The sequence below is a fragment of the Chinchilla lanigera genome, unplaced genomic scaffold (assembly GCF_000276665.1).
Source record: "Chinchilla lanigera isolate Chin_1 unplaced genomic scaffold, ChiLan1.0 scaffold00024, whole genome shotgun sequence".
Taxonomy (NCBI): domain Eukaryota; kingdom Metazoa; phylum Chordata; class Mammalia; order Rodentia; family Chinchillidae; genus Chinchilla; species Chinchilla lanigera.
In genome coordinates this window covers 1,412,480-1,434,728 of record NW_004955425.1, presented here as the reverse complement: position 1 = coordinate 1,434,728, position 22,249 = coordinate 1,412,480, and the positions used below count along the sequence as shown (strand labels likewise).

General features: G+C 37.8%; 1 protein-coding gene across 2 annotated transcripts in view; it reads left to right on the top strand.

Annotated features, from left to right (window-relative positions):
* Window positions 1-15,716, top strand: part of Tnks2 (tankyrase, TRF1-interacting ankyrin-related ADP-ribose polymerase 2) — a 73,255-nt gene extending 57,539 nt beyond the window's left edge. For both annotated transcript variants that reach the window (XM_013514874.1, XM_005385828.2), the window contains 5 exons: window positions 5,078-5,152; window positions 7,212-7,317; window positions 9,052-9,238; window positions 11,981-12,137; window positions 12,787-15,716. In XM_013514874.1, coding sequence (XP_013370328.1) covers window positions 5,078-5,152; window positions 7,212-7,317; window positions 9,052-9,238; window positions 11,981-12,137; window positions 12,787-12,849 — 588 coding nt within the window. In that variant the 3' untranslated portion in view covers window positions 12,850-15,716. The remainder of the gene's footprint in view (window positions 1-5,077; window positions 5,153-7,211; window positions 7,318-9,051; window positions 9,239-11,980; window positions 12,138-12,786) is intronic.
* Window positions 15,717-22,249: the final 6,533 nt, after the last annotated feature.

Here is a 22,249-nt window from a genome sequence, read left to right as displayed (position 1 = left end):
CTCAGTGGCAAAGCGCCTGCCTGGCAAGCGCAAGTTCGTGAGTTCGGTTCCTGGTACCAGAGAAAAACCAAAAAACCAAAAAAAAAAAAAAAAAAAAATATAGAGTATGTTCCCTCAGTAAACCTTAATTCTAGTTACTTGGTTCACTACAATTAATACTGACACAGAATTCTCTTTTTTTCTGTTCCTGGATGTTATTTATTCATTGTCATTAAATTTGCTCTATCTCCTAAATTTGTTATAAATCAGAAGTTAATTGTAAAGGTTTAGATTCAAATTAAACTCATTAAGCTATAGTAAACTAGATATACTAGAAAGTGTATTTTACTTTGTTAAGCTATGAACCCTGTTAAACTATGTAAAAATATACTGTCATGTGCTACATAATGACACTTTGGTCAAAGACAGGCTACATATATGATGGTCATCCCATAAGATTATATTGCCTAGTGGCTCATAGACAGCTGTGCTCGTTTGTATAACTACTCTGTGATATTTGCATGGTGATAAAGTCAGTTAATGACACATTTCTCTGAATGTAGTCTCATCATTAAGCAATGCATGACATACATAAAATTTGCCATAGCAATTATAAATCTTATAAACAAATAGTATTGGCAGATTTAACAAATAAAAATAAAGGAGGGGCTGGGGATTTAGCTCAGCGGCACAGCGCCTGCCTGGCAAGCACAAAGTCGTGAGTTCCATTCCCGGTACCGGAAAAAAACCAAAACCAAAAATAAATAACTAAATAAAATAAAATAAAAATAAAAGATACCCAGTTATTTTTTTGGCAGGGGGGCTGTTGGGAAATAAACTCAGGACCTCATGCTTGCCAGGCAGGTACTGCACTACTGAGCTAAATCCCGACCCTACCCAGTTAAATTTGAATTTCAAATAAAGAACAAAAAAAATTCTAGGCTAAGTATATCCCATATATTGAAAGGGACATATTTACACTAAAAAAAAAAAAAAAAAATTATTTACCTGAAATTCAACTTTAATGAGGCATCCTGCATTTTATCTGGCAAACATAATCTAGGAGGCACATATCTAACATGGTATCCTGTTGGAAAAGAAGTTGATGTCATTTGAAAGAAAGTACTGGTGTTCACAGCTTTCATTGGGGCTCTAGAAACTTCAAGACCTAGAACATGTAGACACACACTATTTATCCAGGAAAATTTTACTCTAGTGTTATTTCCAAAGAACCCTTGGATCAACTGAAATCTTTGAACGATGCCCTCCTGTACACTTTACTGTGTGTGTGTGTGTGTGTGTGTGTGTGTGTGTGTGTGTGTATGTTGGAGATGAGACCCACGGCCTAGTGCTGTGCCACTTTTTTTTCTTTTTTTTTTTTTGAGACAGGGTCTCTGTAGTTCAGGTGGCCTTGAACTCACTATGCAGCCCAGGCTGGCCTCAAACTCACAGCAGTCCTCCTTTTCAGCCTTCCGAGTGCTGAGTACAGCCCTGTGCCACCCCACCCTGCTTTCCCACCTTAAAGAATACTTCAGCTTGCAGCATTTGTCATCAAGGCACGTAAACTTAGGTCTGTCTGTCAGACCCAGGGTTATTCTTTAGAGTATTTCTATTGATGAATTATTAGTTTTAATTTTATGAGTTTTATTATATTAAGCAACCCTAACCCTTAACAGGAAAAAAATACCAGAAAAATAAAGTATTGAGTTTTCAATATTTATTGTTTAAAAAAAGCATCAAAATTTTCAATATCAATTGGGTTTTGGTATACAAAGACTACAAAAACATCAGAAATAAATTTCCATAGCATTTACTTCAGTCATCACCCCTAAGGCAGGCTTCAGCCATGACAACAGCACAGTCTGTACCCAACACATCACCTACAGTAACAAAACGTATCTTTTGCTTTGTTAGCCTTTTTATAGGACATGCTTGACATCTCAGCGATCTTGCTGTTTTGTCAGGAGTTTCTTACTATAAAGTGTGTAGTTAACAGGAAAATAAAATGTCAATAAAATAAATTGCTAAATTCTTAATATGTATTGTGCCTTCAGAATAAACATCAACATTTTCACATCAGCTGTGTACTTCCTCATAAAACCTAAAAGATAACATCACAAATAAATTCCTACATGAACTACAATGAAAATACCAATAGAACTCTACCACAAAAATGAGCTTTGCTTCCATTGTCACATCCATGGCAGTCTTCACACATGACAACTGCATGTTCCATGCACACATCTGACTTGCACTGACAATACATGGGCTTAACTTTCCTACGTGACATCCTTGTTACCTCTTTTCCTGATTTGTCAGGAGCATCCTAATATATTGTACAACATGCACTTAACAAGGAAATAAAATGTCAATAAAATACGGAATCAAACGTAATGAGTGCTTAGAGTAGACACCAACATTTTCATATCAGCTGTGTACTTGCTTATAAAACCTGAAAGATTTCCCGGTACAAAAAAAAAACCCTATGTGAACTGCAATGTAAACAAACAAGTCTCCCACAGAAGTAAGCTTTGCTTCAACTGTCACACTCAAGACAGTCTTCATATATGACAGCTGTATGTTCCATACACAAGTATTGCTTATCTGATAGCACATATGTTTTATTTTCTTGTACTTGTAGGGCATGGTTGATATCTTTTTTGTTTTCCTGTTGTCGCAGTAGTAGGTCTTTGTGATGCTTTACCTTCCTATTCATCTGTCAGCTCACTAGAGTGCTCTATAATTTTTCTGTGTAGTTCCTTGGGCAGAAACATTTTGTTTTCCCTCTGCTGTAAATGATCTCTTATGAGCTCCAGTCCCAGTCCTCTACAAAAACTTCTTTATGATACCTTGCACTTACTATTTTCTTTGTAAAATATCAAACTATTCATGCTACATATTTAGGATTGAGTAAAACACAACCATTGATCAGTGCTTTGTGTTTCAAGGGACATCATAGCTGCAGCATAACTCGTCAACGACCTTTCCACTTTCACTTTTGTTATTGAAAGTTTCCATCTCAGGCTTCCGTTTTGTCAAGGTTACCCTGTTAGTATTTCAATCATGGTAAAATGTTGACATCAGCAGTACCAGTTCGCTTTTCTTTGCCATATACAAAGGCAATGTTACGTCTTTCTGAAATTCAAAGATTGTACTATACAATCCTCTGTTTTGAAATTGGAACATTTCATTTGGAGTTTCTACTTTGTTTCTGTGTACAGTTCCTGTACTAGTCAGCTTATGCTCTATTACCAAATGTGGCATCAATTGGAAATGGTAAACTGTTGAATGTCACATTCCGATTAGTTTGGGAGATGGGAGCAACAAGTCTGTTCACAACATCGTTTGGTTTATTACTACACAAATGAGGACCTGAAGGCTGAGTTCTAGGGTAAAATGTCTAAAGTGAAAATGTAATAAGTCTTTGCATCTATAAAGGCATAAATTTTTATGCCATATTTTGACTGACCACTTTTTCATAAATCTTTTATGGTCTTGCGATCACCATGAGAGAAATCTGTGCTAAGTCCAGCAGACCTGTGAGTGCTTTCAGTTCAGTTAGTGAGGTGTCATAATAAATATATTTTTGAATACAGCTATTGGTGCATATAGAACATTCTACTTGCATTTCAGCCTTTGTGTGTTTTACAGCACCTTGCAGCATTTTGTCTGTTACAATTTCCAACACTGAATGACAGTGCTGGCATTTTTGTCCAGTGTGTTTCACCCCTACCAAAACCCTCATATTTTTGGACCTAGTTCTAACATTGGATTGTTCCATTTGGTGGCCATTTTGTAACATTTTCACTAGTCAAATATGTACTCACATTGCTATTTTCTTAGTCATCTGAATCAAGGAGGTCTGCATTCCCTGTGTCTGTATCAGTCAATTCTTGCTCCATTTCACTGTCACAGAAACTTTTGTTCATGTGGCAGACATCAAAGTCATCATCATCATCATACACCCACACCGCTCTGCTGTTATAAATGCATGTATTTTACCTTAATGGATCATCTTCATCATGTATGCATGAGTAATCTGGTGATGCACTTTTGACCTCTTCTAAAAACTTGCAAATCTGGTTTTTCATGTGTCATTGTACTGAATTGGGCTACTTCTACGAGAAGAATCAAAAGAAAAACCTTTTTTTTTTTTTTTTTTTAAACAAATCCTGGAAATGATGTGGGTCTGTTGGACCCTCTGTGATGCTTGGGTAAATACATGCAAAACCAGTTAGAACATAAAGGTAGATCCAAATCCCATTTTGACACTTCTGCATGTATGCACACTCCTTGCCCTTTGTCATATCAAGTGAGTAAACACATGGACTGTTTCCTAGCTCCCTCTGGGAAAGGTACTGAGACACACAGCCAGGTATTATAATGCTGAAGTACAAATTTACAGTAGAAGGGGCTGGGGATATAGCTCAGCAGCACAAGTGCCTGCCTGGCAAGTGCAAGGTCTTGAGCTCGATTCCTGGTACAAAAAAAAAACAAAAGACAAATTTACAGTAGAATTGTAACAGTAGATCCATTGGACCCAGGCTTATGCCCCAAGAACATCTCCCTTATGTATGTGAGTTGAACATACAAAGTTTAATGACAGTCTAAAACCCAAGAAATTTTAACTCTCAATGAGATACATACTGTGCTGTATTACTAAAATCAAATTATTGTTTTGCTTTTTAATGTGTCAGATGATTAGCTTTGAATGTTTATTTCACCATGCATTCTCATTTTTTTAATTTAGTTTGCATTATGTGATTTTCACCTAAATACTGTTTTTAACATGACTAGTAGCCATCTCTAGAAAGTAGTACTTGTGATTTTATGGAATTCATATCCTTTCAACAATAAATATTAAAATCTGTCTTGTATTCTCAAAAATAAAATGAGGGCTGGACATGGTGGCACATTCCTATAAGCCCAGCACTCAGGAGGCTGAGGTGGGAAGATTGCTGTGTGTTTAAGGCTAGCATGAACTACAACAAGCAGCGTCCTATCTCCAAAAAAAAAAAAAAAAATGAATCAGTAACCATGTTTCACAAATTAAGAAACATATAAAAACAAATGCACATATGTTCTGTTTTTCCATCAGATGCAGAGTACAGTCCGAGAACACAGAGATGGAGGTCATGCAGGTGGCATCTTCAACAGATACAATATTCTCAAGGTAATAGTGAGTGAAAATAAAGTTCTCTGACACTGTAGATTCCAAAGCCTAAAGCTATGAGTAACTTTTATAGGAAGAGAGACATCTTCCAGCCCATGACTTCACTGACATGGCTTTATGGACTGTTGAGGTAAAAATATATCCTTGAAAGGCTAAGCTTCTTAAAATCTAAGTACCGTTTTAAATAACCCAATAATAATTAATCAGTTGTATAACATTCAAATTCAGAATCCTGCTAGCTCTTAGGAAAATGATAAATTCTGTAGGTTAAGGACTTTAAAGATATAAAGTACCATTCGTGTGCTTTTGGAGGAAAACACCTCATTTTTGCCTTTTTTGTAAACAGACTTCCTGTATGATACCTTGCTTTTTCATTGTTGTTTTGAAACAATGTCTCACCTTGTTGCCCAGGGTGGCTTTGAACTCCTGGGGTCAAAAGATCCTTCCACTTTAGCCCGTCCTAAATGCTGAGTGCCAGCATGCCCAGTTTTAGGCTTTTTTTTTTTTTAAGCCTGACTACTCAAGGCTCCTGGGAGTTGGCAGACATTTTAACTTTTTATAAACTTTAATATACTAAGTCTGTTTTTCAAAAACCAGTCTTTTTTTTTTTTTTTTTTTGGTTTTTCTCCTGTACCGGGAACCGAACTCACGACCCTGCGCTTGCCAGCCAGGCGCTTTTGCCACTGAGCTAAATCCCCAGCCCCAAAAAACCAGTCTTTTAAAAGTGTTATCTTTCTTTACTGGGTTGTGTTTTTGTTTAGAGATATGGTCTCACTCTGTCGTTCATGCTTTCCTTGAACTCACTGTGTAACCCAGACTGGCCTCAAACTTGGTGATCCTCCTGCCTCTACCTCTAGAGTACTGGGATTATAAGTGTGGTCCATCACACCCTGCATTTGAGAGTGTTTTAAAGCTGGGGGTGAGGTCTGGGGATTTAGCTCAGTGACACAGAGCCTGCCTGGTAAGCGCAAGGTCATGAGTTCGATTCCTGGTACTGGAAAAAAACTAAAAACCATAAAAATAAAGCTGGGGGTGGAGACATATGGCTATATCTCAGCACTCTAGAAGGCTACATATACATATCTCTCTCTCCAACTCTTGGTTTCCTTCCCATTTGCAAAAGACCTACAGTATCTCCCTGTTTCCTATTATCTTTTAGTTTGCTTTTTAAATTATTCATACTTGGGGTTTCTCATATAAGAGAAAGCATGCAGCTTGTGTATCTTGATTTATTTCACCTAACCTGGTCTCAAGGTGCATCATAAGTGGTTTTATTTCTGTGAGTTCTGGTTTTGCCAGTTATGGTCCTTGATTACACATCTGTGGCAATATTTTGAGCCAAGACTAAAACTAACCAGTTCCCTGGTATGCTCTAGGAACCAAGGAACCACCAGGGGGTTATACCATCTTTACACACTAGGAAGCAGCACTGAAATTGTGACCATGAAAGTACAGACTAGCATCTGGCTTTACATTATCTTCAGACAAAAAATTTAAAAAGCAAACTAAAAGATAATAGGAAACAGGGAGATACTGTAGGTCTTTTGCAAATGGGAAGGAAACCAAGAGTTGGAGAGAGAGATATGTATATGTAGCCTTCTAGAGTGCTGAGATATAGCCAATTTAGCAATTGGAAGGCAAAACTGTTTCAAGTATTTTTTTACTACAGACTAACATGGTACTTTAAACCAGATAAAATGAGAGGGGGATACTGTTCGCTTTCTAATACTTAGATATAGAACTTAGCATGTGTGATTAGGACATATTTTATTAATTTAGCAATAATTTTTTTTATTTTGAGTAACTTTAACATTGAAGTATTTTAATCAGTTAAACAAATTCTTGACACCTTCATGGATGGCCATGTATAGCCTTTTTCTCTTTGAAGTTTTTGATATCTAAAATGTGCCTATACTTTAAACTTCGTATTTGAGACATAGTATTTTTAATTGACTAAAATAAAGTATATTTTACATTTCAGAAAAAAGTTGTGGGTACCTTCTGGGTAAATATGTGGCCCTTATCCTGTTGTGATTATTTTTCTCATTTTTTAATGTAGATTCAGAAGGTTTGTAACAAAAAACTATGGGAAAGATACACTCACCGGAGAAAAGAAGTGTCTGAAGAAAACCACAACCATGCAAATGAGAGAATGCTATTTCATGGTACAGTCCCACTCCCTCTGCCACTGTGCTCCACATTAGGATAGATTTGGGGCAGTCATGACATAATAATCTGTATATTTTTTTAAATAAACCTAATGTTTCTGTAAGTTTTACATTTATATTCGTATTTTCAACCTCTTTCTATAGATTTTGCTTTTTATGACCATTCCAAAAAATTGTGTTTGAATCTTTAACTAGTTGATTGAGTTGAAGTAAGGCATAGACATCACCTCTGAAGAATTATGCACTCTATGCTGATTGTCAGACCAGTTAACTGTTAGAAGAGCCATTGTCATTGGACCTGTAGAGGTTACTAATAACTCTAGTCAAAATGAGAGCACTATTGCATACCATTTCGGAAATTTACCGGTTTCTTTGTGTCACAGGCTGGCAGGTGTTGATTGCTATTTCAAGCGTATGGCAAAGTTGAATATAGATGCTAATGTAGTATTTATTAAACTTTTAAGCATATTACCTTTATAAGTTCCACTGTCGTCTTCATTTATCCTTGATACAGAGAATGTTGGGACCTATAAAGTTCTACAAAACACAGTATTAAAATTTAACAATCTGGAAAAATGATTATAACAGAATGAATTCATATGCAATATCTAAATATTGCTTCTAATTCCAAAACCTTAAAAAAAATCATCATGATAATCCTTGGCACAGAACATAGCAGTTATTTATTTAACTTGATGGTTATAATTTTTTTTTATTTTAGACTGCAAATAAACAGTTTTGGTTTTTCCAAGTTAATTCCAAAAGTGATTTTATTCATCTCTTTTTCTGCAGAGCAGAATTCAGTATATTTTCCTGTCTTTTGATGGACACTGATGAGAAATCATTTGGCCGTTATTAGTTTGGCTTTTTCTAACCCCCACCCTCACTCCATTCCTTGGCCCGGGTCCCACAGTACTCCTCTTTCACTAAGCCCCTCTTTCTGGCATACATGCAAGGGAGAAAGGAAATGCTGTATGTGCAGATGGAATCTGTATAGCAGGTGATGAAAGGACAAGTAGAAGGACAGAAGAGAAACTAGTGAAAGAGACTGTGACAGGCTGCTTGGGCCGCTTTTGATATCTAGAAAAGAATAGATAATGGACACATGCATGTAAGACCTAATTGCATTCGGCCTGCTACATAAGGTGAATTATGAGACACTCAGTTCAGGGTCTAAAGTTTGGTTTTTCTTGTATTGATATATCAAATAATCTGTTTTGCTGGTTGAATCTCTCCTTGGTATCTGAACTACCATGCAATTAGAACTACATTGGCATTAGGAATTCTTTATTCTAAAATAGGAAACAAAGTTGGGTATGGTGACATGCTACCCATGGGAGGCTGAGGCAAGAGGATCATAGCTTCAAGGTCAGCCTAGACAACTTAATGAGACCCTGTTTCAAAAAAAAAAATTTTAAAAGGGGTGGTATTGTAGGTCAGCACTCAGGTTCAATCCCCAGCAGCACTGGAAATCAATTATAAATTGGTTGACAACTTGTTACACTTTTTATTTTAGCAGCTCTACTATGGTGTTGATGGTGTGTGTTTTAGAATTTAACTTTAACTAGGGCTGGGTGTGTGGCTCAGTAACAGAGTGCTTGCCTGGTATAGACGAGGCCTTGGGTTTAATGTCCAGCAGAGGAAAAGAAAATCTAGGAAGCAGCTTTAGTTTTTGCATTTTCTTCTAAGATAAATTTTAAAATGGTAATTACTTATCTATGTGTATTTCAGGGTCTCCCTTTGTGAATGCAATTATCCATAAAGGCTTTGACGAAAGGCATGCATACATTGGTGGCATGTTTGGAGCTGGGATTTATTTTGCTGAAAACTCTTCCAAAAGCAATCAATATGTATATGGAATTGGAGGGGGTACTGGGTGTCCAGTTCACAAGGACAGATCTTGTTACATTTGCCACAGGTAAGAGATCAGGTGTTCTCACTTACTTTTTTTAAGAATCAATTAAGAACTGGTTGCATTTTTGAGAAACTTCGAGGGCAAAGCATGTCTGACAACTCTGGGAATCTAGACTAGACATGTTTTAGGTTGCTTTTGTTCTCACCAAGCATCATCATAGCTAATGTTTACCAGATGACCTGTATTGGCCACACATGATTTCAAGCACTTGATCTTTTTCTTGTTTACTCATTAGAACATCTAGGACTTTTTAAAATGCTGAGTCGTGCTTGCTTTGGCAGCACATACACTAAAAACACCGAGTAAGATAACATTGGGCACGAAAGAAACTTTATTGTGCCCTTTGAATATTGGAGTGGGGACTGGAGATGTAGCTGTGCATGTCAGCACCTTGTCTCTCGTGTGTAAGACCCTGAGTTTAGTCCCTGGCATTGCAAGTCATATCACCATCGTCCAGTTGCCAAGTCTAATAATTTATGGTAATGCCTGAGGCAGCCTCCCACTGCGATATAATCCTAATCCTCAATCTGTAATAGTACACTGGAAGAGATATAGTTAGAACATTTTCATTCCCTTTGGAAAGCAAATAATTATCAAATAACTACTTTGTACTTTTTTCCCATTTTTAGTTACCTCACTTGCTAAAATCATTCAAATAATTTGGACCTAATTTATAAAATCATCATAAGAAAATAATCATCTGTTACTTGAGAAATCAGGTAAAATTAATTGCTGAGATTTATTCCACAGTTAAGGCACTGTAGTTATCAAACTTTAGCATATGTTAGAGTTACCTAGAAGGCTTGTTAAAATGCAAATTGCTAGAATCTTAGTTGCTGATTGAATAGGACTAGGATGGGGCCAAAGAGCTTGGTTTCCACCATGTTTGCAGGTGATGTGGTACTTCTGAACACTGATCTACAGGAATACCATAGAGCAGTACTTTTCAGTGCTGGCAGCATTGGAATCATTTAGGGAGCTTTAAAAAAACATACTGTGTTCCATTTAATTAGTTTGCAATACGGTGTGGGCATTAGGATTTGTAAAAGCTTTCCAACTGATTTTAAAATGGTGTCAAGGTTAAGAACTGCAGTCCTGGAGAGAAACAAAGTGATAGTATATTTTTGTGTTGCTTTATCATATAGCTGGTTTTTTCCCTTAATTTAGACTAATCTAGGTGTTATATAGGAGGCCTGCCTGGGTATGACCTTCTACCACTTCTGTGGTAGGTCATAAATTGGGCTGGTAATTTATGTAGGTGGTTTTGTTTTGTTTTGTTTTGTTTGGTCTTTTTGAGACAGGGTCTTCCTGTACAGTTCAGACCGGCCTTGAGCTCACTTTGTAACCCAGGCTGGTCTCAAACGATCCTCCTGCCTCAGCCTCCCAAGTGCTGGGATTACAGGCGTGCACCACAACACTTGGCCTTATGTAGTCTTACAATTTCCTAAGATTATATAAATCAAATGCTGCTTTTAGGTATCATATGTAGTCTAAAGACTAAATAGTTCTGATTATGAGTAACAAACAGTATTCTGGTATATCCCCTGTACCAGTGATGGCAAACCTTTTAGAGACCAAGTGCCCAAAGTGCAACCCAAAACATATCTCAAAAGGCCAGCACTGCAGCTAAACCTGTATACTGACATTTTAGTTTAGAAAAAACAACTCATAAATTAACATCTTCTCTCTTAGAAACAATAATATGTGTGCCATAGGTTCATCACCACTGCCCCGTACTGTCTTTTGGACAGAATACTTGGTTGTCTGGAAATGTTTATTAATTTAAGGCTTCTGTATTCTGGGTTATCTTGGGACTCATTGTGAGTATAACAGAAAATATATTAGAAATGCTAAGGTTTCTAGAAGGCAAATTTGGAATAAAAAATGTATAGCCTCGCTTCTTTGGAAAATAAATTATCAACTGATCCCCAAAATCTGCTGCTTCTGTTCTGAAAAGAAATAATGAAATAATACTGAAAGGTTCTTTAGCACCAAGGATAGCCAGTCACTTACATGCCTGAGGGGAGTGGGGTCATAGTCTATTTCAGGTGTTGCTAAAGAAAGCTCTATCTGCGGAAGTAACATTTCAGATAAACTGAAAACTTAACAGACGTCATTCAGGTGAGTAGTGGTAAAAGAGATGCTTTTCCAGATGACTAAGAAAACTAAATGGATAGATGCTATCAGGAAAGGCAGGTTAGCCTTTTATGAAGACGGAAAATGAATGTGCCTGGGGCATAATGAATATAAGATCAGAGTGGAGAATTGGAGCCTCTGTAGAGAATTTGGATTTTCTTCTAAGTATAGTGAACAGCCTCTAAAAAGTTTTAGGCAGCAAAGTATGTGGCCTGATGTACGTTTGTTGTAATCACTGATTGCTTGGATGGAAAACATTTGGGATGGGAATTAGAGCACAAATGAAAAGTCTGGATAGGAGACTGGCGTTAAAATTCAGGTGAAAATTTTGTTGATTAAGACTTAATGGTAGCAGTAGAATTACACGCACATGGATTTCAAATATATTTTGAAAGTGGAATCCGCTAGACTTAGTAGAATAAATATGCAGCTTTGCAAGCCACTTCACCGAAGCCTCTTAAACCTTACAAAGTTCTTTTGAGGGTAGAATGATACAAAATCATAACTGTTTATAAATGTATTTTTAAAACTTATGTACTGTACACAGATATTGTCATGTTTGTGTGTGAAATTTCTCTTCAGAGTAATCTTTTCTTTTTTGTATTATAGGCAGCTGCTCTTTTGCCGGGTAACCTTGGGAAAGTCTTTCCTTCAGTTCAGTGCAATGAAAATGGCACATTCTCCTCCAGGTCATCACTCGGTCACTGGTCGGCCCAGTGTCAATGGCCTAGCATTAGCTGAATATGTTATTTATAGAGGAGAACAGGTAATGTGATTTTATTTACTCATCTTCAAAAATACTGTAAAGCCATATTTTTAACTTCTTACTAATCTGTTAAGTTGATAAGGTATATTCCCTTAAGAACTGGATTTTCTTTTAGCTTTTACTTAGGAATAACTTCAGATTTGAAAAAGTACAAATACAATAAAATAAGAGCATTCTCTTAAAATTATCAAAATCAGAAAAGTACTATTGATATATCTATCCTATTCAGATTTTGCCAATTGCCCTGAATCCTTTTTTTTTAGCTTCTGTAAGATATAATTTGTTAAAATCCTAGTTTTAATAGTTAATCTGTCTGTAGGAAAGACGTGTAATTTTCCTATTCTTAGTGGCAAGTAGCCAGTGAAAAGCTGTTCTAGAGCAGTGTTCTGAGTTGGGGCACGGGTAGGGGTAGGTATCAGAAGCACTTGGCTATTAAAAACAAACATGTACTTACTACTCATCCTAGACCTTCTAACTGAGAATCTTAAGGTTAGAGTCAAGGTAAAGATGTTTTGAGAAAATGCCTCTAGATGACTCTCCAACACTAATTTAGAACCTCCTTCCTAAAGTTGAGGAATCTGTGCAGAAGGTCTCTTTATCTTTCAAAGAAATTTGTTAACCAGTAATTGAGTTAATCTTTCTTTTCCAGGCTTATCCTGAATATTTAATTACTTACCAGATTGTGAGGCCTGAAGGTACAGTGGATGGATAAATAGTTGCTTTAGGAAGCTAATTCCAGAGAACCTGAAATCACTGAAGTAATTGATGGCCTCCAAGTTTTACTCCTTTGCTGAAAAAAATTCATCTTGCCCATCGGCCTGTGGCAAAAGGATAAAAAATGTGAAAGAAGTTAAATATTCTGACTTGATTAAAGCTTTAATAGTGTACAGTGTTTTCTAAATACTTCCTGTTTTTCAGCACTTTAACAGATGCCATTCCAGGTTAAACTGGGTTTGTCTGTACTAAATTATTAAGAGTTAACTTGAACCTTTTATACATTATGCAGTGATTCTAATGGAACTCATTTCCCTCAATGCCCTCGACAGAACTCATTTTACTAATACAGTCCTGTGTTCTTTAAAACACGGCATTTACACTGAACACAGATTCATTTGTAAAACTGTAAATAAGAGCTTTTGTACTAGCCCAATATTTATTTACTTTCCTTTGTAATATAAATGCACTGTTTTAGAGCTGCGGCAGTTTGCAAATGTGTTTTCATATGTATCACACTTCACCATGCATCACCCTGGATCGAGTGACTTTATATTTGAGTCCAGAGGCTGTGTTGTTAGTAGAGACCTTGTTGGGGAAACTGAATTAGCAGACTAATTTGTTGCTGGAACCATTTATCTCTCATTAGAAATCTTTGTCATTTAAGGAAGGTTATGAGTACTCTGGGGATTTAATTTGTGATGCCTTTCTATGTATAAGATACACATTCCAAAGAGCTCTAATTATGGTAGGTTCTGATTACTAAAGAAACTTCTTTTCTGACCTCAAACTCCATAGAGTTCGTTCTGAAGGTTTTCCAGTGACATTCTATGAAAATTACTGCTTCTGTTTTTTAAAGACTGTTTTTGAACATGTATGTGTTCCTACCGTGTAATGTAAATAGCAAGTTAAATTTCAGAGTTGGGAAGAGTAACCCTGGATAATTCCCCAACTGGTTTTAATTACCTTAAATCTAAAAAAGGGGAAAAAATAGTCAATGGAAGTGGGTAGTATTTTATCCTGTTCTTTTTTTTCTGGGTTTCTTTAATCTTATTATTATATTTATAGCCAGTTTGCACACCATGGGTAAACTCAACCAAGAATCATAAATGTAGGTGTCTCAAGTCCTTCCATGGCCTCTTGAATGGGCAAGTACAGTGAGACTACTGAGTTGCCCCTCCCTGATGGTCTGCCCAGTTGGAAATACGCTTTCGCTTTGTGCTCCACCTGTTGACCAGGCTTCTGTGCAATTTGGCAGCTGTGGGAGGACTAAGTATCCCATAAAATGTCATTCCTGTTTCCTAATGTAAAGCTGTCTTTTTCCATGAAGCATACTCAAGATCTCTTGGTACAGAGCTTGTTGGCTCTAGCTCCTTCACAAGTCAAGGAAAGATTTTGACCCACTTTAGTCTTTGTAAATGAGACATCACACTCTGTACAAGTTCACCTTTGTTTCACATTTTCACATTTCAGTCTGTAACTGACCTGTAGTTGTACATAGAGTGCTGAATAAGAATTAAAGAAAATGCATTTCTGGAGTTGTTTATATGGTATAAATTGTGATCATTATTTAAGAAGTCAAAACCTGACCTTGAAGTGCTTTTATACAGCTCTTTACTAATTGCAAATATTGATGCTACTGTCATTTCTTCTAACAGAAATGGAATATGTCAAGTTTTATATACATTTTTCAGGTTCTCTAAGCTTCTAAGTTTTATAATTAGAAGATGATGAAATGAATTAATGGAATTTATATTTACATATCTTATCTCTCAGCATTTAACCTATATTACCCCGTGAGTGAATCTGCAGTTGTCATCTGAAATCATTGTGGTCTGTTAGCTTACAATATTGCAAACTGTGTTATTTCATCTAACCCATTGCTTAATTAATGTATTGTTTTTCCATGAATGATTATACTGTGGTTAGTGTGGTAGCATGGCAATATTTTCAGGTAGCTTTTCATTTTTTGGGTGGCTGGGGTTTGGGGTTATTTTCTAGTGCTTTGCATGAACTATGTTTAAAAGTGTGGAATTGCTTTTTCTTTTGGCTTGTGATTTTTTTTTTTTTTTGAAGTGGAATTTCATTTCTTTTGTGTGTAGTACCATTATGCCCATCTTAAGTGTCTTACTTGTACTGTATCACATTCCATACCCTCATTTAATTCTAAATAAACTGTTCACTTGTTTTTCTGGGTAGCATGGTAATTACTGGAATAGTATAAATGTGTTGAATGGTCTTTGGGGAAATATAAGATTATAATAAACCACACTTGCAGGGGGAAAAAAACATAATTCTGAGTCTAGTAGTGATAAAGGGTGCAATTTAAAGTTTGAATTATTGAATGTTGTGGCCCAAGTTACTCAGATGCTTTAAGATGAAAGTAGCTATAAGATCCTGTTAGACATTTAGACTGTCCAACATTGCAACATTGCATTTCTTGTTAAATTTTAAAACTCATTCATTCCTGGAAATCAGTCTCCTTAACTTTATAAAGAGGAATATATTTTTGTTTTCTATGTCATATAAAAACATTTTCAATCAGTTTCCAAATCTCAAAGTTAGTGGTATATTTTATTCTTAAAAGAAAATGTAGTAGTGTATATATTTTATATTTCAGTATGCTAAGTGTCCTTGTATGTGATTAGTTCTCTGTTTTGCATAATAAGAGAATCATGGTGCAAATAATCAGTAAGTCTGGCTTTGAAATACATTTCAACAGCTTTATCTTTCTGCTTCATTTAAGATAATATTGAAGTATTTGCTTGCTGTTTCTTAAACATGCATGCCAATGTATGATGTAATCCAGTTGTTTGCAGGTTAATGAGGCAAGAACATGTGCGAATAAATTTCCCAAAGCTCTTACAATTAGTGTTCCTGACTGTGCCTTTACCTACTGACCTGTTCTATTAGAGGACTAGAGTACCAGAGGAGATAAGTAGTGGTACCCCATCTTCAATAAAATTGTCGTATTTATGTACAGTACAGCCATTCACTGACTCCTGAGTCCTCACATACACTCCTTTATGCTGAATAGCTCAGGCAGACTGTGACCTAAAATACTTAATTACACCTGTCTTAGTTACTTTTCTCATAGCTGAGACAAAGTACCTGACACCCAAAAGTTAAGGGAGGAAAGCTTTATTTAGCTCACAGTTTGTAGAGGTTTCAGTCCATAATCGACTGGCTCCAAGGCAGTGTGGCACAGCACAGGCACTGCAGAGAAGAAACAGTTCATGGCAGGTGGAAGACAGCACAGTAATAAGGAACAACCACAGCGCTTCCTGTCCCGTATATTTTATCCAGGCACCTTAGGGCGGGTAGCACTCACACCCTTAATCCTAGTGCCCTTAGTCCTAGCATTGCCGTGAATCAATCCCAGTAGCACACATTCTAGATCCAGCCACCTCTGAAAAAGCCCCATCTGTGGCTGCATGAGACTTTGGGGGGACATCTAGACACAAGCTGTAGCAACACCCTTCCTGAAGAATCTCTTGCTCCTGACATAAACCACCAGGCCTTATCTACTTTGTCTTCTGCTCACAGTTGTCATCCACAACATAACACAAACATACACAGAGCTCCAGCATAGTCTGCTAGTGTACTGTAGAGGAGTACTACACAAAAGTGGCCTGCAGACAGGGTTGGTCTGCAGACTATATCACTAGCCCATGGAGAGATGAATACAAAAAATAAAGCTAGTGGGCTAGAGAGACAAGTAGTGGAAGAGCACTTGCCTAGTATGCACAAAGCCCTGGGCTTAGTCCCCAGCACTGCTTCAAAAAGGTGAGAATAAACTTTATTAACAATTCAATGCTGCTGCGATATTTTTGTTTTACACAAATGTTAGTCTGCAATAAAGGAGTGAAGGAAAAAAAATGATCCTTCACAGATAATTTGAAAGATTTTAGTATAATACCTGCTTTATATGCCAAAAACATAGAACCTAACTTATCTGGCACATAATAATTTTTTAGTACAGATTTTTTTCTTTCAGTAGTGGAGACTGAACCAAGGGCCTTCACACTGAGCTATATTCCCAGCCCTTTTGATTTTTTGAGACAGTGTCTTGCTAAGTCCCAGGGCCCGTGAAGTGAACATCTGTTGCCTCCTTTTCTCCCCATGTGTTGTGGTCAGGGTTTTCAAAGGAATAGAGTTAATACAGGACACACAATATATAGGATTATTTTATAATATTCACCCAAAAAGTCAAATACAGAAGAGTGCGATAGATGTGTCCACACACAAAGAATCCAGCTGAGGCCCTGGATCCCATGGCAGTGTCCTGCTCCCGTGGCAGTGTCCTGTACGAGTCCAGCTGAAGACCTAGAGCCCATGGCAGTTCCCCTAAGTCCAACTGGAGGCCTAGAGCCCATAACATCTCATGTCAATCTGTGTCAGGGATCTGCGCTGGGAAGGCCCACAGGCCAGTGGTGGAATCTAGAAAAGTCTGCGCCGATGGGATAAAAGATCTGTGCCAGCAGGCTGTGGGATTTGCAGTGGAGCCAGGAAACAACACTCAAGGTAAGGACCAGAGCCCCCGCAAAAAGAACCACAGCCATCCTCAGCAATGGTGAGGACCCAAACTCCTCTGACAACGAGAACAGGCAAATTCATATCAGGAAAGCCAGTGGGAGAAGCTTCTCCAGGAGAATCAGCAGCACCGCTTCTTCCTCTCCAGTTCTCTTTTTATGCTGTGGGGAACAGTCTGCAGGTGGGCCATCCATACCTCGCACCACGTTAATTCAGTTCAGCTGGGTGTTAACAGTTGCCCACTACACATTCCTAAGGTCACTCCATACCATTTGCTGATTATTTGACACTTGACAGAGGGCTCGGAACAAATGTGGGAAAGAAAGATGGGGCAGGGGCTATGCCTTTTGTGAGCTTGTGAAGCCCTCTAGACGAAAACATCTCATTAACCAAGTTCAAATTTTTTTTCAGAAATACCTGATTACGTGTCAAAGCAAGTTTAATATTACTCTATTAAATAGCTCTCAAGTAAATTTAAAGATTATGGAAGCTGGTCTCTGATGAACCTATTAAAGCAAGCATGTGGAAAATTGCTGTTGTAGTGCCTCATCCATAGCGCTGCTGAAACAGGTTAACACATCAAAACAGCTAGACGACCCAAAGAAAGACCAAATAATGTAGACCTAATAGCTATTCTTGTATGTAAAACTTTTTTTTTTACCAAGTGCTCATGGAACATTCACAAAAATCGCCCATGCATTCTACTATAAAGGTAACCTTAGTAAGCTCAAGTTATAAACAGCACAGAAGGCATCTTCTGATCACACTGCTCAAAACAAAGCCAGTTTCAGTGGTATATGCCTGTAATCTCAGCTACGCAAAAGGCTCAGGTGAAAGGATCACAAGTTTAAACCTAGCCTGGGCAATTTAGGCACTTAGCAAGACCCTGTCAAAATGAAACGTGCTGGGTGATGTAAAGAAAAATAAAGCCCCTGATTTTAATCCCACTACCACAAAAATAAATGAAATATCCTAAGCAGCAAAATACTTAAGATTTTCCTGTGGTTCAAGCAAGGGAAACAGTTAAAGTTGCAGACTTGTAAATAGGATTAAAAGAACACTATTAAAAACATGATACACCTAAAGATTGTCCAAACTAAGGCTTTATGTATTTACAATAAGATACAAGAAAGCAAAAGTATTTAAATGAATGATTTACTGATAGAACCAAGAGGAAACAAGGGGAGGATAAACGACAATAAATAGAGAAAATAGTAGATAAGAAAAAGATTGATTAGAATCAATAAATGCAAAAGCGTGGTGTTTTAGGGGTGCTGTGTTTAGTGGATGTTTATTCCTTTAGCTGAATATTTTCTCTGCACACTCAGAATGTATGGGCCTTTTGTTCATTTTGTTGAGTAGGAGGAATTCAGGTCTCAAGGTTTTATGAGCCTGTTAGCTAATATTTTCTGGAAATTAATGTGAAGCCCCTAGAGAAATAAAAATCAGTACAGGAAAAGCATCAATTAGAGTTTGAAGTCAGACCCTTACTCTTAAGTCACTAAACCCAGAATTTGACCAAGTTCATGGGCAATTTCTTTTGTATTTCTTCCACACTCAAATTTCCCCTGGGAAATAACAGCCCAGTCTACTAGAAGATATGACAAAGACAAAATGGAAATGTAGTGATATACTTAACTGATGGTCTGTGGAATAGCAAGGATTTTAAAGGTAGTCTGGCCAGGGATGAGAAAAATAACAATAGACAATATAGATTGAAAGCCGTGAATTTGAAGTGACATCACCTGACTTTTCCTAGTGTTCTTATGGGAGTGAATAAATCGAATTGACCCAGGATGATTTGTTGGGCTGAGTAAAGCCATATCTTTAAATAGCCAATCATTCTTTCCCCCGTGTGCTAAGAGGCTTCATAATGGTGAAAGTGTTTTAAAATCTATATTGAATGGTCCACTGGCTAACCAGATTGCCACCCTAGCATTTATCACTAGCTTATAACCTTTACGGTAAATAATTCTCATTTATCTAATGTTCATTCAGTAGCCAACTGTTTCAGAATACTCCAGTGTAAGCATTACAGCTCCCTACTGTGCATCAAATTCAGAATTCAGTTCCATAGAGCCAAACGACTGACAAGGAGCTTTCATACTTAATGTGAACTTTTTTGGTACTGTGAGGACATAGGCAGTTTTGTTTAGGTTAAACTAAATTTGTTTCGGGCTGGGGATATAGCTCAATGGCACAAGCACTTTCCCGGCAAGGGCAAGGTCCTGAGTTAGATTCCTGATACCAAAAATAATAATAATAATAATAAATAAATAAATTTGTTTCATTTGTAAAAGAAACCTCTTGCAGCAAGTTTATTTTTCTGAGAATAGTGACACTTTGGAAGCATTCTGTCAGAAGCAGCAATTGTAGAACAAATAGAACACTGGATTAAATTTGAAAACAGGTTATAGTTGAGCTTACGTTTTTCTACGTATGATCATGTGCTGTATAATGTCAAACATTATTAAGGCTGGGCGTGGTGGCACATGCACTCAGGAAGCTGAGGCAGGAGGATTGTGAGTTGGACACCAGCCTGGGCTACAAAGTGAGCTCAAGGCCAGCCTGAACTGCATAGTGAGACCCTGTCTCAAAAAGAAAAAAAAAAAACTTACTGCACTTTCACTTGCATAATTTGACAAATCATTCATGAAATCTGCAGACTAACACCTGTAAGGAGACATGAAGCCCTAAATTCTTCGTTAGGTTGTGAAATTTACAAACACGACTTAGATTAACAGCAACATGAGCTGGAGAGTACTGCACTTTCTCCAAGCTGCATGGTGGAATTCGTGGCCCTTTCCAAGGCCAGGAACTTTTTTTTTTTTTTTTTTTTGAGACAGGGTCTCACTGTGCATTTCAGGCTGGACTTGAACTCATTTTGTAACCCAGTCTGGCTTGGAATTCAAATGATCCTCCTACCTCAGCCTCGTGAGTACTGGGATTATAGCCATGCACCACCATTTCCATCAAGACCAGAACTCTTGCGGCTTGCAGATTTTAGTCCACACATCTCCCTGTGCTTATGGACTGGCTTGGTGACCCACTGGATTTTTTCTAATGGCTTTATGGAGTGGCCCAATGAGAAGAGCTGAAAAGAATTTCTGTGTGGAATCTTCACCAACCCAGTAAGAGTTCACAGCTCAGAGCCCCATAGTGTCATCCAGCTTGCTCCTCAGCAACAGAGCGAAGGCTTTGTATAAACTTCAGCTGGCTAACACCACGATGAACTGGCTTGCACCCTTGGTGGCCACCACAGCACACACGAATCCTGTATGTGGCAAGATCTTGCGTGGCCTTGTGTCTGTGCACTTTGTCTGGCCAGCTGTTTTTATTTTTGAGCCAGTATCTCACTAAGTCACTAAGTTGCCCAGGCTGCACTCAGACTTGCAGTCCTCCTCCCTCAGCTTTCCAGGGTCCTGGGAGAAAAGATCCCACTTACGATAAAACTATATCTAATATGTAAGAATAAATTTAACAGTAAGAAAATTTAATGTTACCTAGAGATAAAACTGGTACAAGTAGAATACTTTTTTTTTTTTTGGTTTTTTCCAGTACCAGGGATCGAACTCACGACCTTGCGCTTGCCAGGCAGGCGCTGTGCCGCTGAGCTAAATCCCCAGCCCCTCAAGTAGAATACTTACGCTGTTCTTGGATAGGAAGATTTGGTTTTATACTGATTGTATTTCTTTTTTGTTGTTTTTTTTTTCCGGTACCGGGAATCGAACTCACAACGTCGCGCTTGCCCAGGCAGGCTAATGATTGTATTTCTTTCTAACTTTATATGTAAGTTTGCTGTAACCTAATAACTTACTAACCCATTAGAAGAGAGAGGTAGTACAAAAACTGTACTGTTCCTGTGAAAAAACTAAACATACAAGGCCAGGCATGGTGACACATACCGGCAATCCTGCACTGTCAGAGACAGAGGCAGAAGGATTCTGAAAGATCCCAACCTCAGCAACTTGATAACTTAAACCTGTGTCAAAATTTAAAAATGGGCTGGAGATGGAACCCAGTGTGAAGGCCCTCAATTCAATCCTCTAGAAATGAAAAAAAAAAAAAAGACTAAAATAAACAAAAAATATTTTTATGAAAACTATCTGAAAATGTACTTCCTGAAGGGATACCAGCTATATTGCATATTAAAATATTTTAAGGTATTGTTGTTAAACAGTAATACCGGCAAATAGACTAATCACAGAATGGAAGAAATGGTCTCAAATTCTCAAATTGACTGTCTGATGAAGGTGGTTGCTCTGAACAGAACTGTTTCCTCTTGAAATTCCTATGATGAGCTGGTGCAGGGTGCATTCCCATCCTGAGGTGGGAAGACCATGATATGATGAGACCTTGTCTGGAAAACAAAACTGACATGAAGCCATAGCCCCCCAGTGTGATGGTATTCAGAGATGCAGCCTCGGGGGGTGACTCGGTTTAGGTGAGGTCATGAGGGTGGCCCTTCCAATGAGATTACTGAAACGAGAGAGCCTTTATTCCCGAGTGCCTGCCATGTGAGGACACCATGAGAAAACAGCCATCTGCAAGCCCAGAAGAGAGCCCTCGCCAGAACCCTGCTGTGCTGGCGCCCCAATCTCAGACTTCCGGCTCCTTTAACTGTGAGAAAATAAGTGTCTGTTACTTTAAGTCACCCTCTAGCATTTTCTTACGGCAGCCTAACCTAAGACAGTAATGTATTAATGTAATGTAATTGCAGGAAAGATGACAGTGTGGCAACAACTGGAACCTGTCTGGGAAAAATAATCCTGGACCCATCTCTGGCCAAACCACCTTCAGTGCACCTGACCACATCTGAGCTTGAAAGACAGGCAGGACAAGACTTGGTTAGTACTTCGATGGGA